We start from the raw sequence: 26,416 nt of genomic DNA, 5'->3' as shown, positions 1-26,416 counted from the left end.
GTTGAAGAGAAACCCAACCTCACATCCACGGGGCGGGGTCTCTGGGCCTTTTCCGCTAGGTGTTCTCTCCTTATAGGATAGGTAAGCGGATCCCGGAAAGCGGACCTGCTCCCACCTGGACTCTCCCTTCTTTAGCGTCCTCCCACTGCCACGATCTCTGTTATGCCCGTCCAGTCCCTGCTCTCCCGGGCTCAGGTCTCCGGTGGTTTTGGCTTGCCGGGCGCCCGCCCTATCCCGGCCTCCTCCGCTCTGGTTCGGTCTTGGATCCGCCCGTCTCTCTGCTCTGGTCCCTCCCGCTTCCCAGAGACCCTCTCCAAGCCAGGTCCTCTAGGGTTCACCAGCGCCTGTGATTTCGCACCCCCCAGGTCCCGCACTTCCCCTTCTGCTTTAGCCCCGCCCCTGCGGTCAGATCCAGCGGGCTCCGCCCACCCGGCGTTCCCCACTGCTTGTTCTGGCCTGCGGCGCCCCCTGCCGGCCTCACGTGCGCTCTGCATTGCCCCTGCCGCTGGCCAGCCCGCCGCGCGCGGTTGTCTTGGAGAGGGACGCAAAGGCTCTGCCTCAACAGGCGGGTGGAAGCGGAAAAGACCTCTGATTCAGTCATCCCCAGGGTGAGCCCCAGAGTCTTGTATTGTCTTCCCGCCCCGACGAGGGTCCCAGAGGCACCAGCATGTCTGGCGAGTCGAGCGCGCCGGGAGGTTCACCCAGGACCCCTCGTCCTGGGACCCAAAAGACGTCCGGATCAGTGACCAAGAAAGGGGAGCGCTCGGTCAAGGAGAAGCCGCCGACCGTCCTGCCGCCGGTGGGCGAGGAGGAACCCAAAAACCCTGGTACGCTGGCGGCGGGGTTAGCGGCTCCGCGCATTCCACCCGCCACTCCTTGCTGGGTTAGCCACGCGGAGTTCCTGAATCTCGGCTTGGTAGATAGTTCAGTGGAACTTGATCTTATAGAACCCACTCTAGTTTGGGATGCTGACAAGTACAATAAAATGGTATAGCCGGCTCCTCGCAGCGACTGGGGAGGAAGGGGCCTGGGGCTGGAGGATTGCAAGTTCAAGGTCAGCCTCAAACAACTTAGAGTTGTTTTGTTGGTAAAACAAACAAAAAGCCGGGGATGTAGTTCGGTGGTAGAGAGCCACGGGGTTCAATCCCCAGTACCCCCTCACCGAAACAAAAATAATAATATTAAGTAGGGGTGTGACTCTTCTTGTTGCAAGTGATAGAACCCTAACCCGAACTAATTAAGCACAAAGGGGAATTTATTAGAAGGTTTCCTGATGCAAGTTTGACAGCTTTGCAGTCAGAGAGGGATTGCTGTCCCTGGGATGGAGGTAAAACAACTTGGGAAAGACTTTGATTGTCTAACCTTGTTAGGGCTGGTTGTGGGGTTTTCAGGGTGGGTTATGAGAGCTGGAGAAGGAGCATCTTCCGGAAAGGAACACAAGATAGGATAAGATGCCCTTGTTACATTAAACACACACACACGCACAATGGCTGCTGCATGGACAGTAGAGCAGAAGAGACAGAGAATAGCTCAAGGAGATGGGTTATGAGACAGCCCAGTCCAGGAACAGTGGTAGTTGGGGTAGGGCAGTGATGGTGGAGAGGGGTGGATGGGTTAGACTTCTCAAAGGTGGAAGTAATAATTTGTTGAAGGACTGGACAGGGTGGGGAGTTAGGAACACAGCAACAATCATTCTCAGGTTTCTGGGCTGGGAGCTGGGTGAGCGGAGGTGCCATTCATGGAGAAGGGAAAGCTGGAAGGAGGGACATGCAAACGAGGGCCTCCAAGGGGTGAAGTCAGGTGGGCAGCTGCACCTGTGGGTCTGCAGTGCCCAAGAGAGTTCAGAGTGGAGAAGTGTCTCTGGGAGCTGCTAATGTTCTGGCATGTTTAAGCCATGGGAAGTGAGAGAGATACTCTGGAGAAGAAGGAGGGAGTATAACTAGAGAGGAGTCAGGACCCAGACTTAGAGGTGGTGGAGAAGGAGGAGCTGGTGTGGGATCCTGAACAACTTTGATCCAGAGGTATGAGAGCATGGGGACCCTGGCTAGAGCAACAAGCAGGTCATGGTCGTTTTAGCAGGCACCATGGTGTGCTGTGGCAAGGGTAGACATGGGGCTGAAATGGGGTAGGGAGTGATGGCTGATATAGGTATATAGGTTTAGAGAAAATCTTAGCCAATAGCTTCTGTTTTTCAAGAAGCTGTGAGGCAAAGTCCTTGGTGAGCCTGAAGAAGAGGTGTGGGAGGGGAGGAGGGGAGGAGGGGAGGAGAGGCGGAGCTACCACCATTGTCTAGTGGGGAACAATTGACTAAAGTGCATAGGGCACAGAACATTTCTACCACTGCATGATTATTTTTCCCCCCTTTTGGGTGGGGGTGCCAGGGATTAAACCTAAGGTTTTGTCACATAGTAGGCAAGCAAGCTCTCTTACATGCCCAGCCCTGTCGCATGAAATTCTATGGAAGAGTCTATGCAACCAGAATCTCTGGGGATGGGATCCAGGATTCCCAGTGACTTGTAAAAACATTAAAGTTTGAAGATCTCTGTTCTTGAGAAGGAGGATGTGAATGAAGTAAGGAAGTTTGAGGGGTGCTCCCAGAACAGGGTTCAGCCTGGGTAGGAAGAGAGGACTGCAGGAGTACGCTTAGGATGGGGTCACCCCCGCTGACCTTTGCCTTCTCTTATGCATTTGGTCCACTGGGCTGACATTTCCTGTGCCTGGGGAAAAATGTGTTTCTCACAACCCTCCCTATTGAACCCAGGAGTCTCAAACTTCTCTGTGTCTTGCCAACACACCCTGGGGGTGGGCTACTTACTGTTCAGCCATAGGAGTCCCTCCAGGGCACCTTCCACACCCTTTGTCTCCCTTCGGTGAACTCCAGCTTTCCTACTGCTTCCTTTCTACTGCTTTCAGCACTGGTCTTTACAACAGGGCTTACATTTTTTAAACAACTGTAAAGATGTGATCCCAGGCAGGGCTTGGTGGCACACACCTCTTATACCAGCTTCTAGTCAGGCTGAGGCAGCAGGATGGAAAGTCACAGTTCCTGAAGGGAAGGGAGACAGGGGTGGAGCCTGGGATGCATGCGGACACCCTGTGAAAGGTGGAGCATCACTCTTCCAGGGAGTGGAAGCGCCTGGAACCAGAGGGTGAGTGGAAGGAACCAGCACAAAAAAGGCGTCAGGAGCCTGAGGTGGCAGCACAGGCCTGTAATCTTAGAGACTCAGGAGGCTGAGGCAGGAGGATAGCAAGTTAAAAGCCAGCCTCAGCAATTTAGCGAAGCCCTAAGCAACTGAGCGAGACCCTGTCTTTACACAAAATGTAAAAAGGGATGGGGATATGGCTTAATGGTTAAGTGCCCCTGGGTTAAAAAAAAAAGTGGTCTCTGAGGGGCGCTACCCGGAGGCCCGAGAGCGTGGGAGGCCTGGAGGGCGCCATGGCTCTCTGCTGCCCTCTGGCGGTGTGGGGGCGCTAAAGTCTATGGGCGGGGCTCTCGCCTTCTCGCAGAGGAGTACCAGTGTACTGGGGTCCTGGAGACTGACTTCGCCGAGCTCTGCACGAGACTGGGCTATACAGACTTCCCCAAGGTTGTCACCCGGCCCCGCCCCCACCCGATCTTCGTCTCCTCGGCCTCCATGTCAGAAAAACCCACCCCAGGTGAGTGACTGTGGAGCCCTGAGGTACCTGCCAGGGCTGTGGTCCATCCGTGGCCTCCCATGGTACCGAATGGCGCGGACTCAGGTGGTATGTGTGTATGTGCACGCGAAGGTCTGAGATTCTGGCGCGCGGTGGGGAGAGGCGGGCTGTCTCCTGTCTTCCAAGTCCCAGCACGGATTGGCCTGGCAGAGAAACTGCGCGCTCGGGCCAGTGCTGCGCTCCACTCCCTCCGGTTCAGGGGCGGGTCTCCGGACCTCCGGGTGTTGGTTCTGTCACCTTCCTTCTCACACCTGCCTTCTAGATGATCAGCGACTGTCGGCGTCCTGTAGCCTCAACAGCCTGGAGAGCAAGTACGTGTTCTTCCGGCCTACTATCCAGGTGGAGCTGGAGCAGGACGACAGCAAGGCGGTGAAGGAAATCTACATCCGCGGTGAGCCCCGGGTCCGCTGCTCCCTGGCGACCCCTGCCCTCCCAGGCCTGAGGCACCTCCTCCTCTCCCTTGCAGGTTGGAGGGTTGAGGATCGGATTCTTGGTATCTTCTCCAAATGTCTGCCCTCCCTCAGCCAGCTGCAGGCCATCAAGTGAGCGCGCTGGGGGCATGGGTGACCGGCCCTATCGGGACTGGGGCTCCTGATGGCTTGAAAGAGAGAGGAGAAAGGGTGCTAAAGTTCCCAGGGACTGTAGGAAATTGGGAGGGGGACGTCTACAAGGATGGGCCTGCTTGGGAGGACTGTGGGTAGGGGTTTCAGCAGGTTAACTCCAGCTGCTTCTGTGCTTCCTGCCAACTCCAGCTTTTGGAAGGTGGGGCTGACGGATAAGACCCTGACCACCTTCATCGCCCTCCTGCCTCTCTGTTCATCCACACTCAGGTCAGCACAGGGGAGAGGCCGCCAATGCCTGGGGACTCTGGTTGGGCGGACCACCAGAAGGGGGGCAGTTTGGGTGTAGAAGTGATGAGTCCCAGCTCTGGTAGGCCTGGTTGACATCCAGTGGAAACAGGCTCTGTCCGTGTGTGTTAGACCATGAAACTCTCCATGGACAAGAAGCAGTCCTGGTTTCAGCCTACACCAGTATCCAAACAGCCCAAACTTTGGGCTTCATCCCCTATCTGCCAGTCCTGCTACCACCTAACCCTTCCAAGTCATCTCCCTTGTTCCCTAGCCCAGTATGGGGGGTAGTAATACAGTGTTTATCCTGTAGAAACTTGAAGCCAGGGAAGGAGGAATAAATACTGCAGGGCAGTGTAGGGACTGTGGAGGTGGAGGAATGGTTGGAGGTGGCAGGAAGGAGTCCCACTCCACCTCATAAGTGGGGGCAGGAAGATGTGGAAGGCTGCTTGGGGAGGAGATACTGAGCTGAACCCTGGAGGCCTAGGTGCAGGTCAGGCTTTAGGAAAGGACATTCTTGCACAGGAAGGATCAGGAGTGAGGATGGGGTGGTGTGGGGGTGAGGGTGTTGTGAGCTAGTGTAATTCCAGGTGTGGTTTGGTGTACAAAGGAGAGATCTGACTCTGATGCTGGCCCCTTCTCGAAGCTTCCACAGCACCCTGGACTTTTTCTGATTCCAGACCATTTCCCTCAGTGCTACACATAGGGGCTTGCCTGACTTCCTCTTGGGGATGGCATGGATGTTCCTGTTGAGAACCCGGACTATGTCTTCTTTAAAAAAAATTTTTTTTTTAAAAGAATATTTTAGTTGTAGATGGACACAATAACCTTATTTTATTTTATTTTATTTTTTTAGTTTTATGTGGTGCTGAGGATTGAACCTAGTGCCTCACACTTACCTGGCACTTACACAACCACAACCCCAGCTCCTGGACTGTATCTTCTTTAGCGGGCTTCCCAGCAGTCTTTGTGTAGTACATCATGAAATACACATTTTAGCCGGGCTGAGGATGTGGTTCAGTGGTTAAGTGCCCCTGAGTTCAATTCCCAATGCAAAAGCAAACGAACACAAACACACACACACACACACACACACACACACACACACACACATTTTATTCTATCATGGAAACTAGAAACACTTTAGCTGGCAGAGAAAGAACCATAGGAATTCATTATGAAAGGATAATTCATACCAGCACAAAAATAATTAAAAATGAATTCAGTTTATTTGAAAAGACACTTATTTGGAATGTCTTTACTAGAACACTGAGCAAAAATTACAGATCATGGTCAGGCATGGTGGTGCATGCCTACAATCCCAGTGAATCAAGAGGCTGAGGCAGGAGAATCACAAGTTTGAGGTCAATCTGGGCAACTTAGGGAGACCCTATCTCAAAAAAAAATTTTGTTTTTTTTTTAACGCCCAGGGATGTAGCTCAGTGGCAGAGCATCCTTGGGTTCAATCCTCAGTATTAAGGGCGGAGGGGAAATACCGATGCTGGAAGAAAATGCTTAACTAGAGAAATTTCTAGTTGTTGATTCAATTTTTTGTGTGACTTAGGAAAAAGACCTCTGTTTTCTGAAAAGCTATTACCCTGTGTAGGGATCATGTAATTTTGTTATTATTGTGTAACAAAGTAACCCTCAAATTTAGTGGCTTAAAATCATAAACATTTATTATCTTAATTTCTGTGAGGTCATCTTGGGGTGGATTAGCTGGGTGCTTCTGGCTCAAGGTCTGTCTTGAGAAGGCAGTGAAGCTGTTGACTGAGTTGTGGTCATTTTAAGGTGAGATGGGCAGAGATTCTGCTTTCAAGCTCATTCGTGTGACTGATTTCAGTGGGGCCTCTCCAGAGGCCCACTGAGTGTCCTTATGAGAGGGCAGTTGTTGAGAGTACCAGAGAGCATCCAAGATGGAAGCCACAGTCTTTGTCACCTAAACTCAGAAGTGACATACCATCTCTTCTGTCATATTTGGTGTATTGTAAGGAATTCACTGGGTCTAGTCATACAAAAGGGGAGAGTATTACACAGGGCCTGAAAATCAGGAAATGAGGATTTTTGAAGGCCATCTTGGAGAAGACCTTACCACAGGCCAACTTTGGGGTTTCACATGGCCACCTTCCTGGGTTTTTAGTATGGAGGAATTATCACATATATTTTCTAAACTGGGGGCTGTTGCTCCCCAGAGATCCAAACTTCCTCTCCATCCCCTTCCTTACCTGGTATCAACAGTAACTACTGGTTCTTAGATCTCTCCCACCCTCAGGAAAGTGTCTCTGGAGGGAAATCCACTGCCAAAGCAGTCATATCACAAGCTCATGGCACCGGACAGCACGTGAGGTTCCTTGCCCCATCCACGACCCCTACTTCCTGTCCCTCATTCCAAGTCATCTTTAGCCCTCACCTTTCCTTGTCTTTCCAGCGTATCCCCAGGGGTCCCCAATTCCTGCTCCTTTGCCTTCAGACTAGACCCCCCCCCCCCATTTCCTGAGAGCACTTAGTGGTACCGGGTGTTTCCAGCGACCCTCATTCTCCTTCCCGCTGGCCCAGGATAGCTCACCTGTCTCTGCGGAACAACAACATTGACGATCACGGAGCACAGCTCCTGGGCCAGGCGCTGTCCACGCTGCACAGCTGCAACAGGACCCTCGTCTCACTGAACCTGGGCTTCAACCACATCGGGGACGAGGGCGCGGGCTACATCGCAGACGTGCGTATGCTATGGTGCAGGGCCTGCAGGAGCAGGGCTGCCCCGCCCACGCTCACGCGCCCTCCCACCTTCGCAGGGGCTCCGTCTGAACCGCTCCTTGCTCTGGCTCTCCCTGGCTCACAACCGCATCCAGGACAAAGGCGCCCTGAAGCTGGCCGAGGTGGGTTTTTCGGTCGGTCGGGGCAGGGGAGGTGGACCCAATTACCCCCAGAGGCCAGTGTCTGACGGTGCCGGCCTTGTCCCAGGTCCTGCGCCCCTTCGAGCTGACACACACGGAGGTGGTGGAGCGCCGGCGCCTCCTGCTGGAGAAAGGGTCGCAGGAGCGGTCGCGGTCGGTGAGGAGCCAGCCACCCTGCCCGCTTACCAGTTGGAAGCATTTCTAATCTCAGTCCTCCCTCCCTTTATTGTGACTTTCTCTCAGATGCACAGATCTAGATGCACAGATCTAACGAGTGTGTGCCAAGCCTCTGCTTGTGGGGCTCGAACTGAAGGATTCTCTATGGGCAGTATGTAATGGTTGAAGGGATACTAGATTTGACTGCCTGGGACTTGAAATCTAGCTCATCCACATACCAGCTTGTGACCCTGGACATGTTACTTAACCTCTATGCCTGTATTCTCATCTGTAAATGGATCTACTTGCTAGCATTGAGAGGAGTAAATGAGCTAGTTCATGTAAGGCATTTAGAAGAGAACCTGGTACTTAGCTCAATAAATCTAGGATAAATTCCTCACTCAATATGAGAGCCCCGATCTTGATCCCCAGTTCATCCACACCCATACCTTTGCTGTTTTTCACCAACAGTTCCTTAACCCAGAGGAAAGAGCATCATAGGAATTGTTCTAGCATTTAGGCAGAGAGATGGGTGGTGGGGTGCTATCAGCCTGACCACTACCCACGTATAGGCTTCTTATCCGTTCCCCCATCAACTGGGGGCTCCAGTGGCTTCCTTTGCCCCTTCCCATTTGTGAACATAGCCCTCCTCCTCTCGACATGGGGACTTCAAAATGGATCGGGACAAGTCTCAGATGCTGGGGATGAGCACGGCTGCACTGGCGGACAAGCCAGACAAGATGCAGACAATGAAAGCCCCAAAGGGCCTGAGCAAGAAAAAGGAGAAGCCAGGGGTAGGTGTGCCTGGGAAAAGAAAGCCTGAGGTGGTGGCAGGGTAGGAACATTGGTGATGTACAGAAGGGGTGGAAGGAAGAAGGCCTAGTGAGCCTTTCAAGGTCCACCCACCTGCTGCCCATCCCTCTGGGAGGTGGGACTTTTGGTTCTCTTCTGGATGCTCTACAGGAAGTGGTCAAGAAGGAGGAGAAGTCAGGGTCTGGACAGTCGCCCACACAAGGAACCCCTAAGAAAGAAGACACTGCAAAGTCAAGCAAGGGGAGTAAGTGTGAACAGTTCTCTCAGGCACCTTCCCTGTGTGGAGGGAGAGCATTGGGCAGGATGCAGGAGACTCTTCTTGGCCTGGATATGTCTGCCAGGAATTGGTCTCGCCTCTCTCCCCCTCTCTTCTTTAGTTATTATAGCGAGATGATGTGGAAGGCCCCCTGGGCCCAGACATCATGACCCACCACCTTCCACAGCTTATTTCCTGGGGGAGGACCTGTCCTAAGAATAGGAATCCACCTATCTAACTAGGGTCTCCTTCCAGCTGTCTCGATTGCACCCAGGTTCAAAGTTCTCATAGTTTGCCTTACTTAGCCCATTCTTTCTGGGGAGCATGGGTGGTAGCAGAGGTCTGCTTTGTGCATCGTGGCTCCTCTTCTGGCCCAGAGGTAACCATCCCTGAGCAGAAGCAAAGCAAGGGAAAAGGGACCAAGATGGGGAGCAAAGAGAAGCGCAGCATCCTTCTGGAGTCTGAGGTAAGCTGTCGGAGTAGCAGAGGTGGGGCCCAGGTTTACCTAGGAGGTTCCACCCCCAGCTCCTTCTGGAATGTGGTCTCTAGCCCTGAGTTGTGGCAACAGCCACTTTCTCCTCAAATTTGGTCCTCTACTCCCTTTTCTACCACGCCCCAAATCTCCAGTCCAATCTGGGCCTGCTCTGGGAATAATGGAGCTCCGTGCTTCCCTCTCCCCTCCCAACTTGGGCACTACCTTTCCTTGTCTGGTAGTAGCCCATACTTTGGATCTGTTGTCCCAACAGAGGCTGCTTCCCTAAAGGGAAACCAGTTCATCACCATCACCTCTACCATTTGCTTGCATGCTTGTATAAGGAACAAAGTGTGTTGTCTTTTGTCCCTCTCAGCAGCTCCCAAGGGCACTTTTTAGTCACGACACCGCCACACCCCGCCTCCTGCAGGGCTCCTCCTTCAGACTTCTCTTTTACACCTGGATCTTTCCTCTCAACTTGGGCCAATCTGCTCCTTGCTTCAGAAGCTTCATGGGCTGCCAACTTTATCCCTCCCAGTTCTTCATCCTGCCAGCTGCGCGAGGGTCTCGTCTCCTCCATCAGACACTCCCAACCCTGTTATGTACTCCCAAGGCAGGAAAGGACCCAGTCCCCTTTTAGGATTCTCCCCTGGCACCCAAGACAAGCTCTTACAGAAGAGGAAGTGAGAAGGAGGAAGGGGTGGGTGCCTTTTAATCCCCACTTTGGTTTCTGCCTGTCTTGGGTTGGCTATTTCTCACCAGGTCCTTTGCAGTTTTTCATTTTATCTTCAGTGTCATCCTGCTCCAGCCTGTTTTCCTCATTGCTGTAGGTGTTAAAAAATACTTAGTAAAACCCAAACACCATGTGTGGTTTTATCCTGTGGACCCTTTGCACCCATCATGTTCCTTGCCTGGAACATCTTTCCCTGTCTTCTCCATCTGAGGATATCTATAAACCTTCACACTTCAGCTCACCAGTCACCTCTTGCAGGTGGCCATTCCTGGTCTCTCAGACTTGTCTAAATGTTCCTCCTCTGGGCTCCCACAGCACTCCAAGCTTACCTGTGTCAGGTGCCACGCTATACTGCATTCCCATTTCACTCTCTGGCTCCTGATACCACGGGGGGTATGGGCTTATTTCTTTGCGTCCCCAACACCAAGGACAGAGCCTGGACTCTAGCTGGCACTCAAAACATGTATGTTGAATGCATGAATGAATGAATGGCCTGTTGACCAGCTCCCCTCTCCTCTGCTGCAATTAGTATTCTACTTTAGCAGCTGGTTGCTGAAACTACTGAGATGATCAACCCTCTCCTGGAGCCCGTCGAGCACCGGGATGGGAAGGTTTTCATGCCTGGGAACAAGGTCCTTTTGCACCTCAACCTCCTCCGTATGTTTCCCAACCTCCCTGTTGTGCCATGGGTTTGGCTACCTGGGTGCCCACTGCGACTGCATGGGGGTGCACTTGCTTCTCTCATAGCTGGGCATCACGTCTTGCATGGGCCAGGGGTGAGGGGAAGTTCTGGGTCAGGGAGGAGGCTGAGGATATTGAGAGGCAGATGGAGGGAAGCAGGTGCAAAGGGTGTAGGGAATTCAGACAAGGAGTAAAGGAGGGCTGGGTTCCGGGAAAGGTGATCTCAGGCTGGTGAGTCTGGGAATGGGGAGTGAAGGAGCCTCGCTGAGGAGGGTGGTGGTGTAAGAGGCACAGTCTGTGCCTTCCACTAGGAAACCGCATCACAGAGGTGGGGCTGGAGGCCTTCCTCACTGCAGTGCAGTACCAGGTGCAGTTCAAGTCGAAGGGCGTGTCCAAGGGTCCAGTGGGGCTGCTGTGGCTGTCTCTGGCGGTGAGTCCCTATCCCTGTCTTGTGCCATTGCTGTAGGCAGCTTCTCCCTTCTGATTCCCGATTCCAAGAAAGGTCTGCAGTCCTGATTCTTTTTTTTTTTTTTTTTAATTACAACATAACTTCTGTTCCTCCTTTTCTATCCCCTTTGGTACTGGGGATTGAACCCAGAGATATTTTACCACTGGGCTATACCCCCAGTCCTGAGAATTAATTAGTCCCAGAGGACTAATTTTCATTCCTGTCAGCTGCCACCCTTCCTTTTCCTCTTCTAGAAAAACTGCTTTGACCCACAATGTCCCATGTACACCACGATCCAGGAGCTGATGCTGCCAAGGGACCCCATCAAGACCAAGCTCAGAGAGGAAGAGGCCATGGCTTTCCCTATCTAGCCCCCTTCCGCCATCTTCTCTGAGACTGAGGTGCCACAGAAGCACCTCCTGGTCCCGTGTGGACTAACCTCTCCAGGGGAGATATTAGATCAATAACAAAATCTATTGCTGTACTTTTGAGATCTTAAACTTTGTTCTAGAAATATTTAGAACATTTGAACTCTGAGAGTCTGTTCATGTTACAAGGCCAGAAATGGCAGAATAGTGATGGTCTGGGTCACTCTGCAGTTCTGCTAGGAATATCTTAGTCCCTCTGACATCAGCCAGCCAAGGGAGTCACTCCTCTGCCTCCTGTGGGCTAGGTTTTACAAATCTAAGCAAACCACTCCCTCTGCCACATTCCCCAGAAGAGATGTACTTTGCTAGGGATTGCATTCAGCCTTTGGTCCCGCAGGCAAAGACTTGCGCTTGGTTACTGACATGTACAAACTGTGGAAAAGGGAGGAGTAGATAGGTAGGGTAGAGGACCTCAGCATGGCCAGTCCCCTAGCATATTCCCTTCTGTTTTTCCTACCTGACTGGCCCAGGTGTTTGGTTTGGAAGAGACCGGAGCACAGCTTAAGAAAATGCAAAGTCATGGCAAGCTACTTGGGACAGATTGCGGAGTATATTAACACTTATATAGTAAAGGCATTAAGCATGATAGTCAGCAACTGAAATCAGAGACATCCAGATAGCATTGAGGGTCCTGAAGTGGCCCAGCACTGCCCGAGTGCTAACTCCACTGAAAATAAACATGCCTACAACACAGGACTGGTTTCGGGGAGCCCACTTCCAATCTACATGGAGTCTTCAGAGAAGGTGCAGAGGTACCAGTCTCCCTCACCTGAGCAGACTGCACCTGCTCCACATCCCCTCAGCCTCTACTTCCCTCACTACTTTGCCTCTGTTTACCCCAAACTGCCCTGTCCTGCCTAGTGTGTGGCCTTTGCTCTCACAGGCCCCTGGCCTGTGAGCACTTACAGCCCTCATGGTCTGTTGGCCTCCAATGCTCTGAATGAACCCAGGGGTGCTCTATCACTGAGCTCCATACTTTATTTTCTTATTTTGAGACAGGGTTTAAGTTTGCCCAGGCTGGCCTTGATCCTCCTGCTTCAGTCTCTCAAGTTGCTGGGATTCCAGGTGTGAGCTACAGTGCCCAGCTGCGTTTAGCATGTTTTTGCATTTTTTGGTGTGGGGTGTATAACTTAGCTTGCCCAGTCCCTGTTCAGGGAATAGGCACCTGAAGCTCTGGGAGAGAACATGGCAAGACCTGGATCTGGAGGTATGGTATCAGGGGCTTCCTACAGTTCCCTCTACCCAACCCTGACCAGTCTCACAGGGAACCTTTTAGGGGTAGTACTTTGAAGAATCACACACACCACGATTGAAGAATATTTAACTTTTCTTAAAAAAAAAAAAATCTTAACCATGAAAGGAAGAAAATAAGAGTATACATTATCTTAACAGCAAAACAGTCATTTCCATATCTATATTTTATATATTATATATATATTTATATATATATATATATATGTATATATACACCTAGCACAGTGTGTATATTCTGTTCAGTGGGATGTGGAGTGAGGACATGGGCCAATGCTGCAGTGGCTCCTGGGATGGTCCTGGATTAATTCAGGGACTCCAGCATTCAAATCCCCAGCCCTCCTCCTGGGGTCCATTTTCAGCTCCGTACCTGCTACACGGGTTTTCTATAGGGGCAGACTGGGGAAGGGGGGACACAGGTAGGGGAAGAAGTTCCCCACAGCCCTGTCTCCTGACCAGGATGAGGATGAGTTGTAGGAAGAAGGGGTAGCTCAGCACCAGGCCAGAGGAGGGGCTCTGGAGCTAGGTAGGGCTGGAGCCGGGGGAGACCTTCTTGTCCTCAGAGGACAGTGGTCTGGTTTAGCTCTGTTTTCAGGCCCTGACCCTGGAGCTGGGTTGCTAACCAGAGATGCCAGTGAAGCCCCTCTAACCTCAGCAGTCCCTCTGTAACCACTTCCAGCCCTCCGGGGACAGAAACAAAAAAGGTCAAGTTATTTACAATAGCAAAGATGCACATACAATACATACATATTTATAAGAAACCAAAGTGACAAAGAGGAGGGGTAGGCACCCTGCTTGCTGGGGCCTGTGGAGAGGGGAGGGAGAAAGTGCATTAACACAGCAGCCTCCTCCCCTCCTCTTGTGCACCCATACTCTGAGAGGGGGCAGACCATCATGAATGGGGCCTTTCAGAAGCAGTCAGCATGCTCAGGAGACAAAGGCCTCGGAGGGAAGGGCTAAAGGGAGGGGGAAAAGACACTGAAACTTGACTCCATTCTGAGCAGACCAAGCAACATGCGGGTCTCCCCCTAGGCCTTGGCTGTATCTGTTTCCCCAAGGGCCTCTTCCACAGGAGGAGGTTTGGATGGTTACAGTCCAGGTGACGTGTCTGTGGTGCTGTCTTCCAGGGGGGCATCAGAGCCTGTGGAAGGATGGTAAGAGTGAAGAGCTGGCCAGGTCTGAGGTGGCCACCCCTATGCTTTGTCTAGAAATTCCTCAGGTTCAATCTTCTGTGCCATCCAACTCTAACAAAGCTCTCTTCTCCAGAAACTTTCGCTTCTTGTTAGGCCTTTGTCATGCCCAAAGCCTCTAGATCGTGCCTGTATGTGCTTTGCTTTCCTGAGTTAGGATGTGTGCCTCTGGCCTATCTAATCTGGCTCTGAACCATCTAGTAAGAACAGGTGGTGAATCACATCTATAGCGTAAGGAAAAATGGCTTCAGTTCTGGTTCCCATCTTTACGGGAACGTCTGTGGGCTTCTCTAAAAAGACCCCTTTCTGGGCTGGAGATATTAGCTCAGCTGGTAGAGTGCTTGCCTTGCAAGCATCAAAGCCCTCGGTTCAATTCCCAGCACCGCCAAGGGAAAACAAAACAAAACAAAACAACAACAACAACAAAAAAAACCCTTTCTGAAATACAGAGAATGAGTTAGTAATACTGGAAGGAAAACAGATCCTTGGAACCAACTTTCACACTCCTTGGCCATTTCCTCCTGAGTTGGTGGACACCTCCCTCATGGCAGACATGAAGTAGGAATTGGTTTCACTCACTCACCATCCTCAGGGCAGGACCCTGGTTCATGGCTGTTCTGGGAGTCAGAGGCCAGGGCTTCCTTGGCTGGAGGTGAGAGGGAGCTGTCTGTCCACCTGGCTGCCTCTATGTGGAAACTGCCCACAGGTGTGGTGCCACCAGATGATTCTCCCCCAAGGGACTTCAGTAGCTCTCTGTGGGCCAGTTCCATGTCCTGGAAGAGTTAGAGGGGTGAGGTCTGTTAGAGTCCTTCTGTTCATAAGGCCACTGGGGGAAGGGATCATATTCTCTGAACCATGTTGGGCCCTGGGGATGAGACTGTGATTTAAGGATGTGGCTGGGTGGATTGAGGCCAGGGCAGGTCTAGGGCTTCCAAGACACAGACCTCATTCCTAGGGAATGGTCCTGGGTGATAGATGAGGCCTCTAGGGACCCAAGCCCCACGACCCTCACCTTAAGCCTGTTGAGCTTGTGGGTGAGCTGCTCAATGGTACGGAAGATCCTGCCCACGTCCCTGAGGGCCAGGCTCGGAGGAGAGTGGCTAAAGCGTCCTTGATCTCTACTGCTTCCCCGCAGCTGGGGCTGAGGCTCTGTCTGCCAGCCAGGGAGGCTACCAGGCTGGGATGGGCTTGTGGGTGCCCCAGAAGAGTCAGTGCTGGAGTCCAGAGGTCCTGCTGGCATGCTGACATAAAAACAGTTCCCTGTTCCCATAGCAAGAGAAAGAGATTAGGAGGCAGACACACACATCTAATCTACCCTCCCACTCCCTGGTTGTCCCCCATGCTGACAGGCAGAATGTGGCCCCCACACTGCCTATAAAAACCCTGCTCTCTAGATGGTGATTTTGCTCAGGCTGGCCACAAACCAAGAGGAAGAGCTCAGTAGTGAAATGAAGGGAGAAGGGGCAAGGCTACAGAATTTCATTCCCTTGAAGAAAGGGGAGGATGTTGGGCTGGTTTTAGATTCTTTTGAAAGGGAGTAGGCAGGACTCTCTTTCACCCTGTCTCAGTTTAAGTTCTATGGATGAACTTCAACATTGCCCCTGTCCCACACCTCATCCTCTGGGCACCTCAACCTATCAGAGGTCAGAGGCAGACAGAGGAAGGTGACAGAGGGTCCCTGAAAGGCAGCAGCAAGGGTAAGCACTGAAGAACCTGGGAGGATGAGTAGCCTGTTCCCATAGTGGCATGCAGTGTGGCTAGGTGGGACTGCTTAGAATGCCAGGGCTCTTGGCACTGGTCAGACTTCCTGCCTTGTATCCCAAAAGCACAGGCACATAGCCCATGCTCTGAAAGGGGCTTAGACAGTTCTTTTTTTTAGGCTCTCTCTTCACATTCTTTTTTTTCTTTTTTTTTAATTGTAAACAAATGGGATACATGTTGTTTCTCTGTTTGTAGACAGCTCTTAATGAGTAGTTTCAGAAAGCTGGAGTAGACTTGACAGTGTGGAGTCTACTCCTTGTTTTTGGGCCCACATGCTGCTACCCACCCAGTCCAGACAGAGTGAGTATGTACGTGCTGTGTGTGTTACACAGGGGTCTGATACCCAAGGCCCAGCTCTGAAAGCAGTCCCCTGCTCTAGCCCTGGCCTGGCTGTGGCTCAAGGAGAAGGTGATTACCCATAGCCTTTGATCCGCCTTCCACTTCAGGTGGCTCAGGCTCGGACTGGCCACTCTCTGGTAGTGCAGGGACAACTTTGCTGCCTGCCACCTCAGCTGCAGCGCCAGCGCCACCACCACCACCACCACCACCGGGGACAGGAAAGACCAAAGGCAAGAAAAGGGAAGGGAGAGAGCAGAAGGAGAGGGAAAAAGTAGTGGGGGTGGCAGAAAACAAGAGAAAGGGAAGAACAAAGTGAACATAAGATCATACACAACCATGTCCCAGGAAGTTGTGGAGAACTTTCCACCACTTCACCAAAAGAAAGAAGGAAGGTCAGTTCCCAGAAACCCAGGAGAGGCAGACCTTGGGCAGATGGAGCAGGAGGCAGGGCTGGCATGAAGGGCAGATGGGAAGGCCCGTGGGCTGCAGGCCTCACTTTGTCTTTCCTGCCACATTCCTTAGTTCAGCCTTCTCTCTTCTGCACCTGGCTCTGTGCAGCCAGTGCTACCCTCCCTTGGCCTGACAAAACTGGCCTCGGCTTCTCTGCAGCTAGCCTTGTCCCAAAGCTGTTCATGGGGTGCCCTCCCTACCACCTTGTTCACTTGGTTATAGTTCCCTGCTCTCCAAGGTCTTCCCAGCTTGTTCTGAAGTCCCTCTGCTCCTAGCTGCCATCTTTGTTCTCACCACTGCTATCTGGAATGAGTGGTTGGCTGCAAAAGCATCTGCCCTTGTCTTTCTGAGTCTAAGGCTCTTGGAAAGAAGAGTCATTATCTTTTCCTTAGGACCAGAAGGTGGGTGAAGAACAGAAACTTTTACTGGCAGTTGATTTGTGCCAGGCAGTAGGATTAGAATGGAGTTCAGAGATGACTGGAATTTTGTCTAAGGTCATACAGACATTAAGTGGTAGAGCTAGTGCTTTGGACCTGGGCTGTCCAACTCCAAAGCCTTTACATTCTTTCATGTCTCCTCCCCCAGGGCCCATGCCAGTTTCTGATTACACAGCACCCAGGGTAACAATAGGGAAAGGAAACAGCTGTATGCAAGACTTGCCACTTCCCTAGCAAAAATGGGTGTCTGTCTCCCATGGACACACTGATGTATTTTACCTTTTCTTACAACTTTGTAACTTCCTGCTGCCTGTGTGCCTGAAGCCTCTTCAGGTGGATTCCTATCCAGCTCAGGAGACTCCCAGATGCCAGAGTTTCTGGTCCTTGGGGGCAGGTGTGCCAGAGAATAGAGCACTGTGTCTTTCTGCTCTGCCTGGGCTCCTTGTGGCCCTGGGAGCTGGGTACTGTCTCCATCATCTCCAGTAGGAGCCTGTCCTGGGGATCCTGGGTCCCAGGGATGAGAGGTGATGCTGATGACAGAAGGTGTAGGTGTCAGGTCATCTTCGGGCTCCACAACAGCTGGAGTGTCCACAGTGTGTCCTGGAAGCAGGCTCCACAGGATCAGGTGCCGCAGGTTTTCCACTGTCGGGAAAACAGGGCAATGTCTCCCCAGGCAGGGTCACACACCATGCCAGCGGGGCAAAGGGCAGAGGAGGCGTGGCATTGCTGCTCCCCTGTTTGGACACAGGCAACCTGCACAGCTGCAGGGTGAAGCTGATGACAGGGTCCTTAAGGTACTTACCATCTTCCAAGGCTGAATCAGCAAGTCCTTCTATGAACAGAGGGCCTGGGAGGGCCAGCTGGATGGGGTCCCTTTTCTCTCCATCCAGGGATGCAGGAAGGTGAGGCATGGCACCTGACTCTTCCTCCTCTGTACTACTCTCCTGCTCAGGATCCTCTGGTGGCCTGGGCTGCTTCCCCTGGACTCTCTGCTGGAGCCCAGTGCCTTTTGGATGAGAGGGTAATGTTAGGCAGAGTAAAGGAGAGGGAAAAGATGGAGTAAGCCCAACCAGTTGTGGATCCTAAGGGCTGGGCACACTGACTATTAAGTTCCACACAACTTTATGGAGCCCGTTCTATGGCTAGTCACTGTCCCCTGTTCTTGGCATACATCGGCAGACAAAACAAAGACTTCTTGCTAGGGTTGGGAACTTAAATTCTATTGGAGGGTCACAGAATAATTAAATAAATAAGTAAATTACATAGTTTGTTAGAAGGTGATACGTTCTATAGGAAAGAAGACAAAATACAGCCAGTACAGGGCTTACATCAGCAATATTACAGGTTAAATGGCACAGTCAGAGAAGGCATCACTAAGCTGCATGGAGGGGTAGGAGTTAGGAGGAACATTCTCAGCAGGAGGAAAGAGACAAGGGATCCAGACAGGGAACCAAGATTTATCTCCAAACCAAGATCCGTTGTTATTTCACATAAAAATTCTCAATAAGAAATTTGAGAACTGCCCAGCTCATCTCATCCCAATAATTATGCCTCAACCTTTTGAGCCCCTGCCACATCCCAGTGCTTCCTGTTCTCTACATTCAACTCGCTCTCTAGCAGCAATCCCTGGCTAAAGCACATGGGCTCTGGGACCTGATGACACGGCTCCTCTCTTCCTCTGCTACTAGCTCTGTCACCAGGGAGGGAAGGGGTCTGGGCAAGGGAGCTAGTGCACACTGTCTGCGGTCTGTTGGTCTGTCCACCTTCCTCTCCCAGACTCCTCCCTCCACCCTGGTTCTTCTCTATTCATTTTATCGAAACCTTATACTTTTGGCTCTGATGGACTCTCCCATCACCCCACAACCCCACCCAAACCATGCCTATGAAAAAATGACAGAGTTGGATTCCTACAAGACAATCCACAGGCCTTACCTCCAGTGAGTTCCTCGGGTTCTGGTTCACTATGAAACACTTCTGAATCATCCAGTATTATCCTAAGGGAAGAACCAGAGCAAGGTGAGATAAGATCACCTTCTAGCAATTCTAGCTCTGCCAGCTGAAGTCGGGATGTCATGAAATCCCACCCTGGACTCCCCAGTTAGAAGGGGCAGTGAAGGAGTAGGGTCTGAGAAGGGAGTTGCTGGGCTTCATCTCCTGCCTGTTCTAGACAGGTTGGCAACCTGGGCAGAGGATGGCCCAGCTCCTTTGGTGCCCCAATCTATATCCTGAATCCTACTCCAGGTACAGCCTCCATTACAGCCAGGTGAGAGGCTGTGGGGAGAGAGGCAGTGCTAGAAGGTAGAGAGGCAGGGCATGCTCTTCCATATCCTGGGGCTTGGGGCTGTATTTCCCTGTTAGCACTTCCTTGCTCAGACTGTCCACCCCAGGGTGAAGGGCTTAGAAGCAACAAGAAAAGACAGCTTGGAGTGATGGCACCAGCGCCTGGAGGGCTAAGCACTGCACCTGCTGGGGGCTGGGCCCTGGTGAGCTGGTTCCTGAGGGCCTGCGGGTGGGGGATGGATGGGTGTTGGGGCAGCTCCAGGGTGCCTGGTGGCGTTCCGCACAGCTTCTTCTAAGAGCTCCATCCATCTGTTGCTCGGCAGGAGAAGAGAGGACTGGTGATGAGAATAAGGCCAGGGGCATGCCTTGTCCCCTGCAGATCCCACTGCTCCAAAGCTTCAAAGCCCTCTCCACTCTCTGCCCCAGGGATCTGCTCCCTGGCAGACACCCACTTCCCTCCAGTCCTCAGTGGCTGTTCTCTTGGGTTTGTATGACTTGCAGTGATCAATTACTAGATATCAATCCTCTTTTAAGACCTATGCTAAGTACTCTATGTATACTTTCTCTCTCAAAATAACTAAGAGGTAGCATTATCCACATTCTACAGACAAAAACCCCAAGGTTGAGAAATGTCTGATTCAACCTGTCTCCCTCCACTGTGCCATGTCACCTCTGGCAGCCACTGTTTAGGGAGCAGGGCAAGTGGATAGCCTGGTGGGAGGAGGAGTTCAGAAGGACATGCCTGGTTACAGCATGGGGATGACGACTCCCTTACAACTTGTCTGTGCTTGTCCTGCCTCCTTCTTCCCTTCCCAGCTCCCCAATCCAGGGACTGCTGTGGGGCCCAGACCTGGCCACTGTCCACCATCCGCATACACACCACCCTGGTCCCTAGGGGATGGCGGTTACGTGGGACCCCTCAATCAATTCTCACGTGTTCTTGTCTGATGATGTCAATGCAACCAGCTCATAGATCTGAGGAGGGCCCAGTTCGGATGTGCAGATAATGAAGAAGGCCCGTTTATCTGTGTAAGGAAAGGAAGGTGGAAGGGTCTGTAATGGGGGAAAGGGAGATGGCAGATGTGACTGCATCTGGGCCAGGGTAACAGATGGTAGCATGAAAACTCTGATCCACAATATGGATGAGTAATGCAGCAAGAAATAGACCTGGGTCATCAAAACCACTTGGTACCCACTAATGAAGGTGACAGAAGCAATTCTGGGACCCTTAATGTTGTCTTTCATGGCTGCCCCCACTGACCTCCTGCTCCAATAATAGTGAGGGTTGACTTGTACAGTGTTTAGGGTTTATAAAACCTTTTCATAACCACCAGAACTTTATTTTTTGTTATTGGGGATTGAACCCAGGGGTTCTCTACCCAGTCCTTTTTATTTTGAGTCAGGGTCTCACTAAGTTGCTCAGGCCTCAAACTTGTGATCCTCCTGTCTCCGTCTTCCAAGTCACTGACGTTACAGGCATGTGTCACTGCTCTAGGCTCCATTAGCCTTTTGATCCTCTGGAGAGGTAGGGTAGGTATCATTCCTATGTTACAGATAAAGGTGAGCCCAGAGAATGTGGCTGTCTACTCCTGTTCCTAAGTCTTTCCTCATGTACACTGCATTCCTTGCTACTAGGTGCTGACCACTGGACTGGGCTGTGTGTTGAGGGTGCTTCATCTTCTGTAACCATGCTGTCCCAGGCACTCTTGCAGCAAGAGGACTTATCCTACTCTTCCTGCCTAACCCCACTCTCCCCAACCCTGCTGTGACATCCTCAGACCCCAGGACATTCATGTCCTGGCCAGACTGTCCTTGAGGGCTGACCACCCCTGCTCCAAGTTGTCCATCTTCACCCATCCTACCCCTCACTTGGCCCCATCTTGGGTCACTTCCTCATGCTTAGGCTGGGTCATGAGAGGAGGAAAGGAACATGAGTGAACAGGTAAGTTCTATAAGGCCCTAGATTGGCTCCACATCACCCAGTGCTGGCTGGACACCAGTAATAGTGATCATAACCCCAGAGCCCCAGGCTAGCTGGGACATCTTCTCACAGGTACCTGTAGCCACGGAGCGAATGAGCACAGCGTTGAGCTTGAGTACGGGGCTGAAGGTCTGCTTGCTGTCTGAGGAGCCCACGGCTGTCTTGCTGTGGCACTTAAGCAAAAGCCTCTCATCCTGTCTCTGCAGCAGCACTAGCAGGTCCTCCAGCAGCAGAACGTGGAGGTCTGGGGGTGGGGGCGTTGTGAGGCACATCCTGCTACCCACTCATTCCTCATCAGTTCAAGGGGATCACAGGCTCTTGGATAGCCATCACCAGGACCTAGGAGGCCCTGGGAGTCTGGTAACCCAATTCCCTTTCTCTTTGGTCACTCCCTTTTCATACTATGCCTAAGGATGCCCAAGCCACTACCCCAGTCATGTTGCAAGTGCCCCGCATGCTGGCTACCTTGCTGTGTATGTACATATATATGTATACATATATGTATTTGCATGCTGGGGATAGAACCCAAGGCCTCATGCACACTAGGCAAGTTCTCTACCACTGAGCCACAACCCCAGTCCCTCCCTACCCCTTTAGAGCAACAGGTTCCAGGGCTTATGCAACAGAGAGAGAAGCCCCACTACCACAGATCTCCTAGTCCCCAACCCCTGGCACATACCCAAAGTCTTATCCTTGCTAATCCTCCAGGTCAGGGGCCCCTCATGGATCATCTTCCTGGTTGTAAGATCCAGGCTCTGTTTAGGAGACACCATCACTCACTCAGTAAGTACTCAAGAACCTACTACATGGAAATTGTGCTAAGGTGATGGGAATCAGTGATGAAAAGGAAGCAGTTCTTGCTTTTTCAATCTCATGGGACACAAAGAGAAGTAAAAAGGTGTTTATGAAGTCATGTACTATTTGCTATCTGCAAGATAGACCAATGGCTCTGACTTGGGGCTCCCATTCAAACACTAACACATGCTAAGAGAGAACTGTCTGCTTCTCCTACCCTTCTCAGCTTTATTCCCTCCCAAATGATCTCTGCCTTTACTTCAAGTCCTACCCCAACCCCTGCTCTCTGGGGCTGAGTTCTAATACCTAGTCTTTACTTGGTGGGGCTCTCTGCCCCTGTCTATCTAGGGTTGGGTGACAAAGACAACAGGATGTGTCTTCCAAGTCTCCCTAGGCCTGACAAAGTTCTGCTCCTGAGGGTGCCCAAGAAATGAGCGTGTGAGGGGCTGACTGTGCTATAGCCTCTGCTTCCTACCTTGAACTCTGCTGCCAGAGGGTTGCTGGCCCTCTCCAAGGCAGTGGCATCTAGGCGTTTCTGATAGCCTTCTAATCGGTGCCGGTTCTCTGTCTGCTTCACTGCTTCATTCACAAACTTGAGAATCTCCCGGCACTTATCTCGAGCCCGGCAGAGCTTCTCATACTCAGGTGTGCCACCTACCCAAGAAGGGAGAGAGGTGGTAGTTAGGGGTTCCCGACTACCCAAAGACTGCACCATGGAGTCAGACCTCACCTGCCTACCCATGTCTGTGGTTGCTGGCTCGCCTCATACCAGCAGCCGGGGTTGAGGCAAACTGCCCTTGTCTAACCAGAGGACTTCATATGGCAAGAGTTAACTTTTACTGAGCCTCCTGGGGTTTCAGACACTGAGATGAAAACTAACTGGCTGTGGTCTAGCTTTACTCCTAGACCACAGCCAGCTCTGCTGTGAATAATGGCCAGGATTAAAAGGTTCTCAACGCCTCTCTATCCTGACACTCCAATGTGTGAAATCTGAGGGAGTGAATGATGCTTGGGATCTCAGGGACAATGACAGCAATGGTGGCAGACCCCCTTGGGCAAGAACGCATCTTTAGCCAGTCTTCTCCTCTAGGGTTGTTGTGCAAGATTACTTTTGTGTATTGCACAGAGGTGTCCAGCAGGGGTAAAGTTGGCCTCTGGTGTGAAGACCTATGATCATTCAAAGGAACCACAGTGCCCTCCAGGGTCTGACCGTGAGTCCACCCAGAAGCTGTACTGATCTGCACGAAGTCCCCATGCAGTTCAGTACTAGCAGTTTCTGCTACCGAGTGCCCTATATTTTCCAAAGCACATTTACAATCATTTTCTTCTTTGTCAAAACAGGACAATGACGAAGACATTTAAGACTACAAAAGTCCAGTGACTTGGCTAAGGTTACATAGCAATATCAGAGTGAGGATCTGGGAGGCCTGCTGCTGACCAGCACAGCTCTTCCAAACACATACCTTCTGTGTGCTTGATGATGTTTTCCAGCAGCAGTGGGTACTTGGTGAGTCGCTGCATCTCAGAGATGATGAGGTCTCTGAGCTGCAGCCTCCGGCACTGAGGGTGGCTCTCAGCCTCCTAGACAGTAGAAGGCAGGCAGAGGAAGATGTCAACTCATGAATGAGAGCTTACTTAAGGTCTCGGTGCCAAGATGGGTGTGAAAATGCCAATGGGTCCTAAGCCCAGTTGGGTTCCTCAGAAACAACAGGGGCAGCAGGGAGACAATAACCCAAGGAAAAGGTCAAAACAGAAGGGCAGGTATTTCCTTTTATACATAAGGAAACTGAGATCTGTCTAAGTGTACACTAATATTGGTAGGTGAGCAAGCCCTGCTGATTGCCAATCTAGGGTTGTCTTCAGCTCTAGAAGACATCTAAGCTTCATAACACTGATGTGGGGGAGGTACAAATGGGTGGAGGGCATTGGTGGGTGTCCTTTGCAGCAGAGAAGAGGCTAGGGGGTTGGAGGAAGGAGGTTAGGAGATCCTTGGTGAGCTAGATGGAGAAGAGGGAGGCTGCGGCATAGTCTAGGACATACCTGCATGAAGAGCTGGAAGCGGCTCTCTTTGCGCTGCTTGGTTTTAATCAACTCTAAGGCTATTGACTGATAGGAACAGAATTGTGCAGCCACTTGCTGGAGTTCCTCTTGGGCAGGACCATCAAACTGCAAAGGAAGAATGAATATCCGTCCAAGTTTCCTGGTTATTCCCTCCTCTGTCAAAGTCCCTAGCCTTGGGTAATGGGACCTGCCTCCTCCAATCTCTTCCTTGCCATATGGGAACAGTTTGAAGTCATACCCGAGCCAACATGAGGTCACTGATTTCTTTGATGATGGGACCCTCATCCCGAAGCTTCTTCATGGCTTCACACCAGGAATCTGGGGTAAGGAGAAAAGAGACAGAAATGCCTGGGGTTGAGCTGTACTGCCAGGTCCTTTGTGATTGGGAAAAATGGTTATCTTTGGCAGTAGTGCTATAAGGAAGGGTTTGGAAACCATTATACATGGGGGGAACAGAAGGGCTTGTACCAAGTTGTCTATCAACTTTCCTCTCACCAGAGGACTGGTTATCTGCTCAGAAGAATCAGGCAGAGGGGCTAGATCAGAAAGCTGCAGGCTGGCAATAAGGATATACAGCTCCTTACTGTGGATCTCTATGAGTTCAGGCAGATTAGGGAAGAGACGGGCTAGCTCCTCCCGGGGCATCAGATTCTCCTTCTTCATTCTCTGGTAGAAGATGAGGTCCAGGACCCGGAGTGTACGCAGATGAGAAGCTTCAGTCACAAACAGTTCTGAGTGCAGGTTTGACAAGAAGGGGTAGAAAGATGAAGAAAACAGATGAGCAAGTATCTAGCGTCATGACCTGGTTCTTATACCACTCTACTTTAGGGGAACTGAAATGTTGGTTTTAGATGACAGTCAATTTTCTCGCACACCAGGCCCAAACTGAGGTGGACCTAGTCCTGTTCCTGAGACCCCCCCCAGTATTCACCTCTTTCCCACACTGTCTTAGGTGCTCTGGACCCACGAGTGAATGGAAATTGAAGGAAGCAGTGCAGGTTCTCACCATTGATGACCTCCTGTCGGTCGATTTCCCTCTGAGTCAGCCCAGCTACCACATCCTTGCCCACTGTATGCTGCCAGTTCTGGGCATCTGGCTCTGGTTCCAGGTCAGACAATTGGCCCAGATCATCCTCTAAAAGGTGGGGAAGGAGGGCATCTGTGCAGAAGCCCAGACTGGGGGACTCGATGCTCCTGGGGGAAAATTAGCAGTTCAGTTTCTCTGGAGTTGAAGAGCTCATACTCAGGGTTTGTCTTTCCCTCTCCTGCCCTGGACCCACGAAGAGAAGATGCACAGCCAGCCATGCAGTTACTTGTGGCCAAGCACAAATAGGCCACAAAGATACCAATCAGAGGTACCACTGTGTCAGCACTCACCTGCGGCCCATTTTGGGGGTAAAGGGAGGGGTTGGGTTCTCAAGAGACCTGCAGAAGGAGGGAATATCAACTCTTAGCAACACTTTATCCTGCCTCAGGCCCAGACAGGGATAGGTGGAGCTGCTTGAGTCTGCTCACCTGGTGGAGAGGCTGGAGGCAGAAGATGAGGCTGACTGGTGGAGGCGAGTGGCTTCAGCAGCCGCATCCATGTCAACATCACTTCGAGAACGGGGCACATTCTCTGCCTTCCGAGATCGTTTCATCTCTTCCCGGCCCTTAAGGCTCTCAGAACGGCCCAGGCGAATCTCTGAGCGTGAACTGGGGAGGAGGGACAAGAGACTTGGGGCTCTTACATTCTGGCCAGGTTTCACCTGCTGCCCCATCTTTAAGGGTGCTTCAGTGTGGCAGGTTCTCCTGCTGGCTGCTGGATTCCGGCACTCTAGCTGATGTGGATTTCTCCCATTCTTATCCTAACAGCACCCTTCCTAAGCTTCCATTTCCTTTCCAGGGAGTAGACAGTCTGGGGAGGATGCTTCAAGGGTTTGGTTACAAGCTAGGCCCTACTGATTGTCTTGCAGGCCTGATGAGATGCTGACGACAGGGCCTTGTTGCTTTCTTTGAGTCCTGTGGTGTATCAGCCTTGAGACAGCTGGCATCGCTCATCCCTAGCTGCCCCTGGATGCCCCCCTCTCGCTCCCTCCCGCCATGGTCCTGCTGGGCTGGTCCTCGCTGACATTATTACTAATTTACATCCTGCTCTGCTTCTGAAACCACAGAAGGCCTGGATGTCTGGAGAGTTCTTAATAGCACAACAGGCTGCTACAGCAAGGAAGTCAAGTGACTTGATCTCCATTCATCATGTCTCTCCAAACTGCCAGAGGATTCAAAATGGAGCTCACCTCCTGGGACCTGAGAGTTGGTCTGCTGGGTTAGAAAACTTACTGCAAAGCTGATCCCCTACTGAACTCACCCCTAGAAACCCTTTAGAAGAATTCCAATGTAGAGCAACTCAAAACACTTTTCACCAGTGTCCTTATAGGTCATATTTGCGCACAAACCTCCTTGGTAG

At 51.6% G+C, this 26,416-nt stretch overlaps 2 protein-coding genes and 1 long non-coding RNA gene across 17 annotated transcripts in view; 2 read left to right on the top strand and 1 right to left on the bottom strand.

Annotated features, from left to right (window-relative positions):
• The first annotated feature begins 521 nt into the window (after positions 1–521).
• On the top strand, positions 522–12,693 carry Lrrc71 (leucine rich repeat containing 71). 6 transcript variants are annotated; one of them, XM_047528526.1, is made up of 15 exons: positions 522–827; positions 3,508–3,657; positions 3,959–4,087; positions 4,163–4,238; positions 4,449–4,526; positions 6,817–6,885; positions 7,101–7,260; positions 7,337–7,420; positions 7,506–7,595; positions 8,239–8,388; positions 8,558–8,651; positions 9,041–9,129; positions 10,414–10,525; positions 10,861–10,979; positions 11,252–12,693. In XM_047528526.1, the coding sequence occupies exons 1-15, from the start codon at positions 668–670 to the stop codon at positions 11,366–11,368; spliced, it is 1,677 nt and encodes a 558-aa protein (XP_047384482.1). In that variant the 5' UTR covers positions 522–667; the 3' UTR covers positions 11,369–12,693. The 6 variants fall into 6 exon arrangements, with proteins under 6 accessions (XP_047384482.1, XP_047384476.1, XP_047384470.1 ...); XM_047528520.1 differs by having other exon boundaries at positions 10,411–10,525; XM_047528514.1 differs by having other exon boundaries at positions 3,959–4,238.
• A 157-nt stretch (positions 12,694–12,850) lies between these two features.
• Positions 12,851–26,416, bottom strand: part of Arhgef11 (Rho guanine nucleotide exchange factor 11) — a 108,813-nt gene continuing 95,247 nt past the window's right edge. For 7 of the 10 annotated variants that reach the window (XM_047549994.1, XM_047550002.1, XM_047550027.1 and 4 more), the window contains 19 exons: positions 25,486–25,665; positions 25,348–25,395; positions 24,977–25,164; positions 24,555–24,701; positions 24,209–24,288; positions 23,950–24,075; positions 23,373–23,490; positions 22,385–22,563; positions 21,794–21,869; positions 21,191–21,358; positions 20,068–20,158; positions 19,317–19,442; positions 18,786–18,847; positions 17,656–17,859; positions 17,133–17,495; positions 16,044–16,139; positions 14,879–15,126; positions 14,450–14,639; positions 12,852–13,817 (listed from right to left, as the gene is read on the bottom strand). In XM_047549994.1, coding sequence (XP_047405950.1) covers positions 13,765–13,817; positions 14,450–14,639; positions 14,879–15,126; positions 16,044–16,139; positions 17,133–17,495; positions 17,656–17,859; positions 18,786–18,847; positions 19,317–19,442; positions 20,068–20,158; positions 21,191–21,358; positions 21,794–21,869; positions 22,385–22,563; positions 23,373–23,490; positions 23,950–24,075; positions 24,209–24,288; positions 24,555–24,701; positions 24,977–25,164; positions 25,348–25,395; positions 25,486–25,665 — 2,743 coding nt within the window. In that variant the 3' untranslated portion in view covers positions 12,852–13,764. Of the gene's footprint in view, positions 13,818–14,449; positions 14,640–14,878; positions 15,127–16,043; positions 16,140–17,132; positions 17,496–17,655; positions 17,860–18,785; positions 18,848–19,316; positions 19,443–20,067; positions 20,159–21,190; positions 21,359–21,793; positions 21,870–22,384; positions 22,564–23,372; positions 23,491–23,949; positions 24,076–24,208; positions 24,289–24,554; positions 24,702–24,976; positions 25,165–25,347; positions 25,396–25,485; positions 25,666–26,416 lie in introns of all 10 variants that reach the window. The other 3 variants (XM_047550021.1, XM_047550067.1, XM_047550046.1) reach the window with 3 other exon arrangements.
• On the top strand, positions 23,825–26,112 carry LOC124983122 (uncharacterized). Its single transcript, XR_007108353.1, has 3 exons — positions 23,825–24,293; positions 24,923–25,079; positions 25,926–26,112. It is a non-coding gene; the product is annotated as an uncharacterized LOC124983122 (long non-coding RNA).

This window comes from Sciurus carolinensis, chromosome 1 (assembly GCF_902686445.1).
Source record: "Sciurus carolinensis chromosome 1, mSciCar1.2, whole genome shotgun sequence".
NCBI classification, from domain to species: domain Eukaryota; kingdom Metazoa; phylum Chordata; class Mammalia; order Rodentia; family Sciuridae; genus Sciurus; species Sciurus carolinensis.
The sequence above is the reverse complement of the archived record's forward strand: the minus strand, read 5'-3'. Positions and strand labels throughout refer to the sequence as shown.

What these genes read in the sequence shown, in the direction of transcription:
- Lrrc71 (XM_047528504.1), top strand. Translation starts at nt 668, where the DNA reads ATGTCTGGCGAGTCGAGCGCGCCGGGAGGTTCACCCAGGACCCCTCGT. An exon ending in AGCCAGCTGCAGGCCATCAA is followed by an intron (nt 4,239 to 4,448) that starts GTGAGCGCGCTG and finishes TGCCAACTCCAG; the next exon opens with CTTTTGGAAGGTGGGGCTGA. An exon ending in TGCTGTGGCTGTCTCTGGCG is followed by an intron (nt 10,980 to 11,251) that starts GTGAGTCCCTAT and finishes TTCCTCTTCTAG; the next exon opens with AAAAACTGCTTTGACCCACA.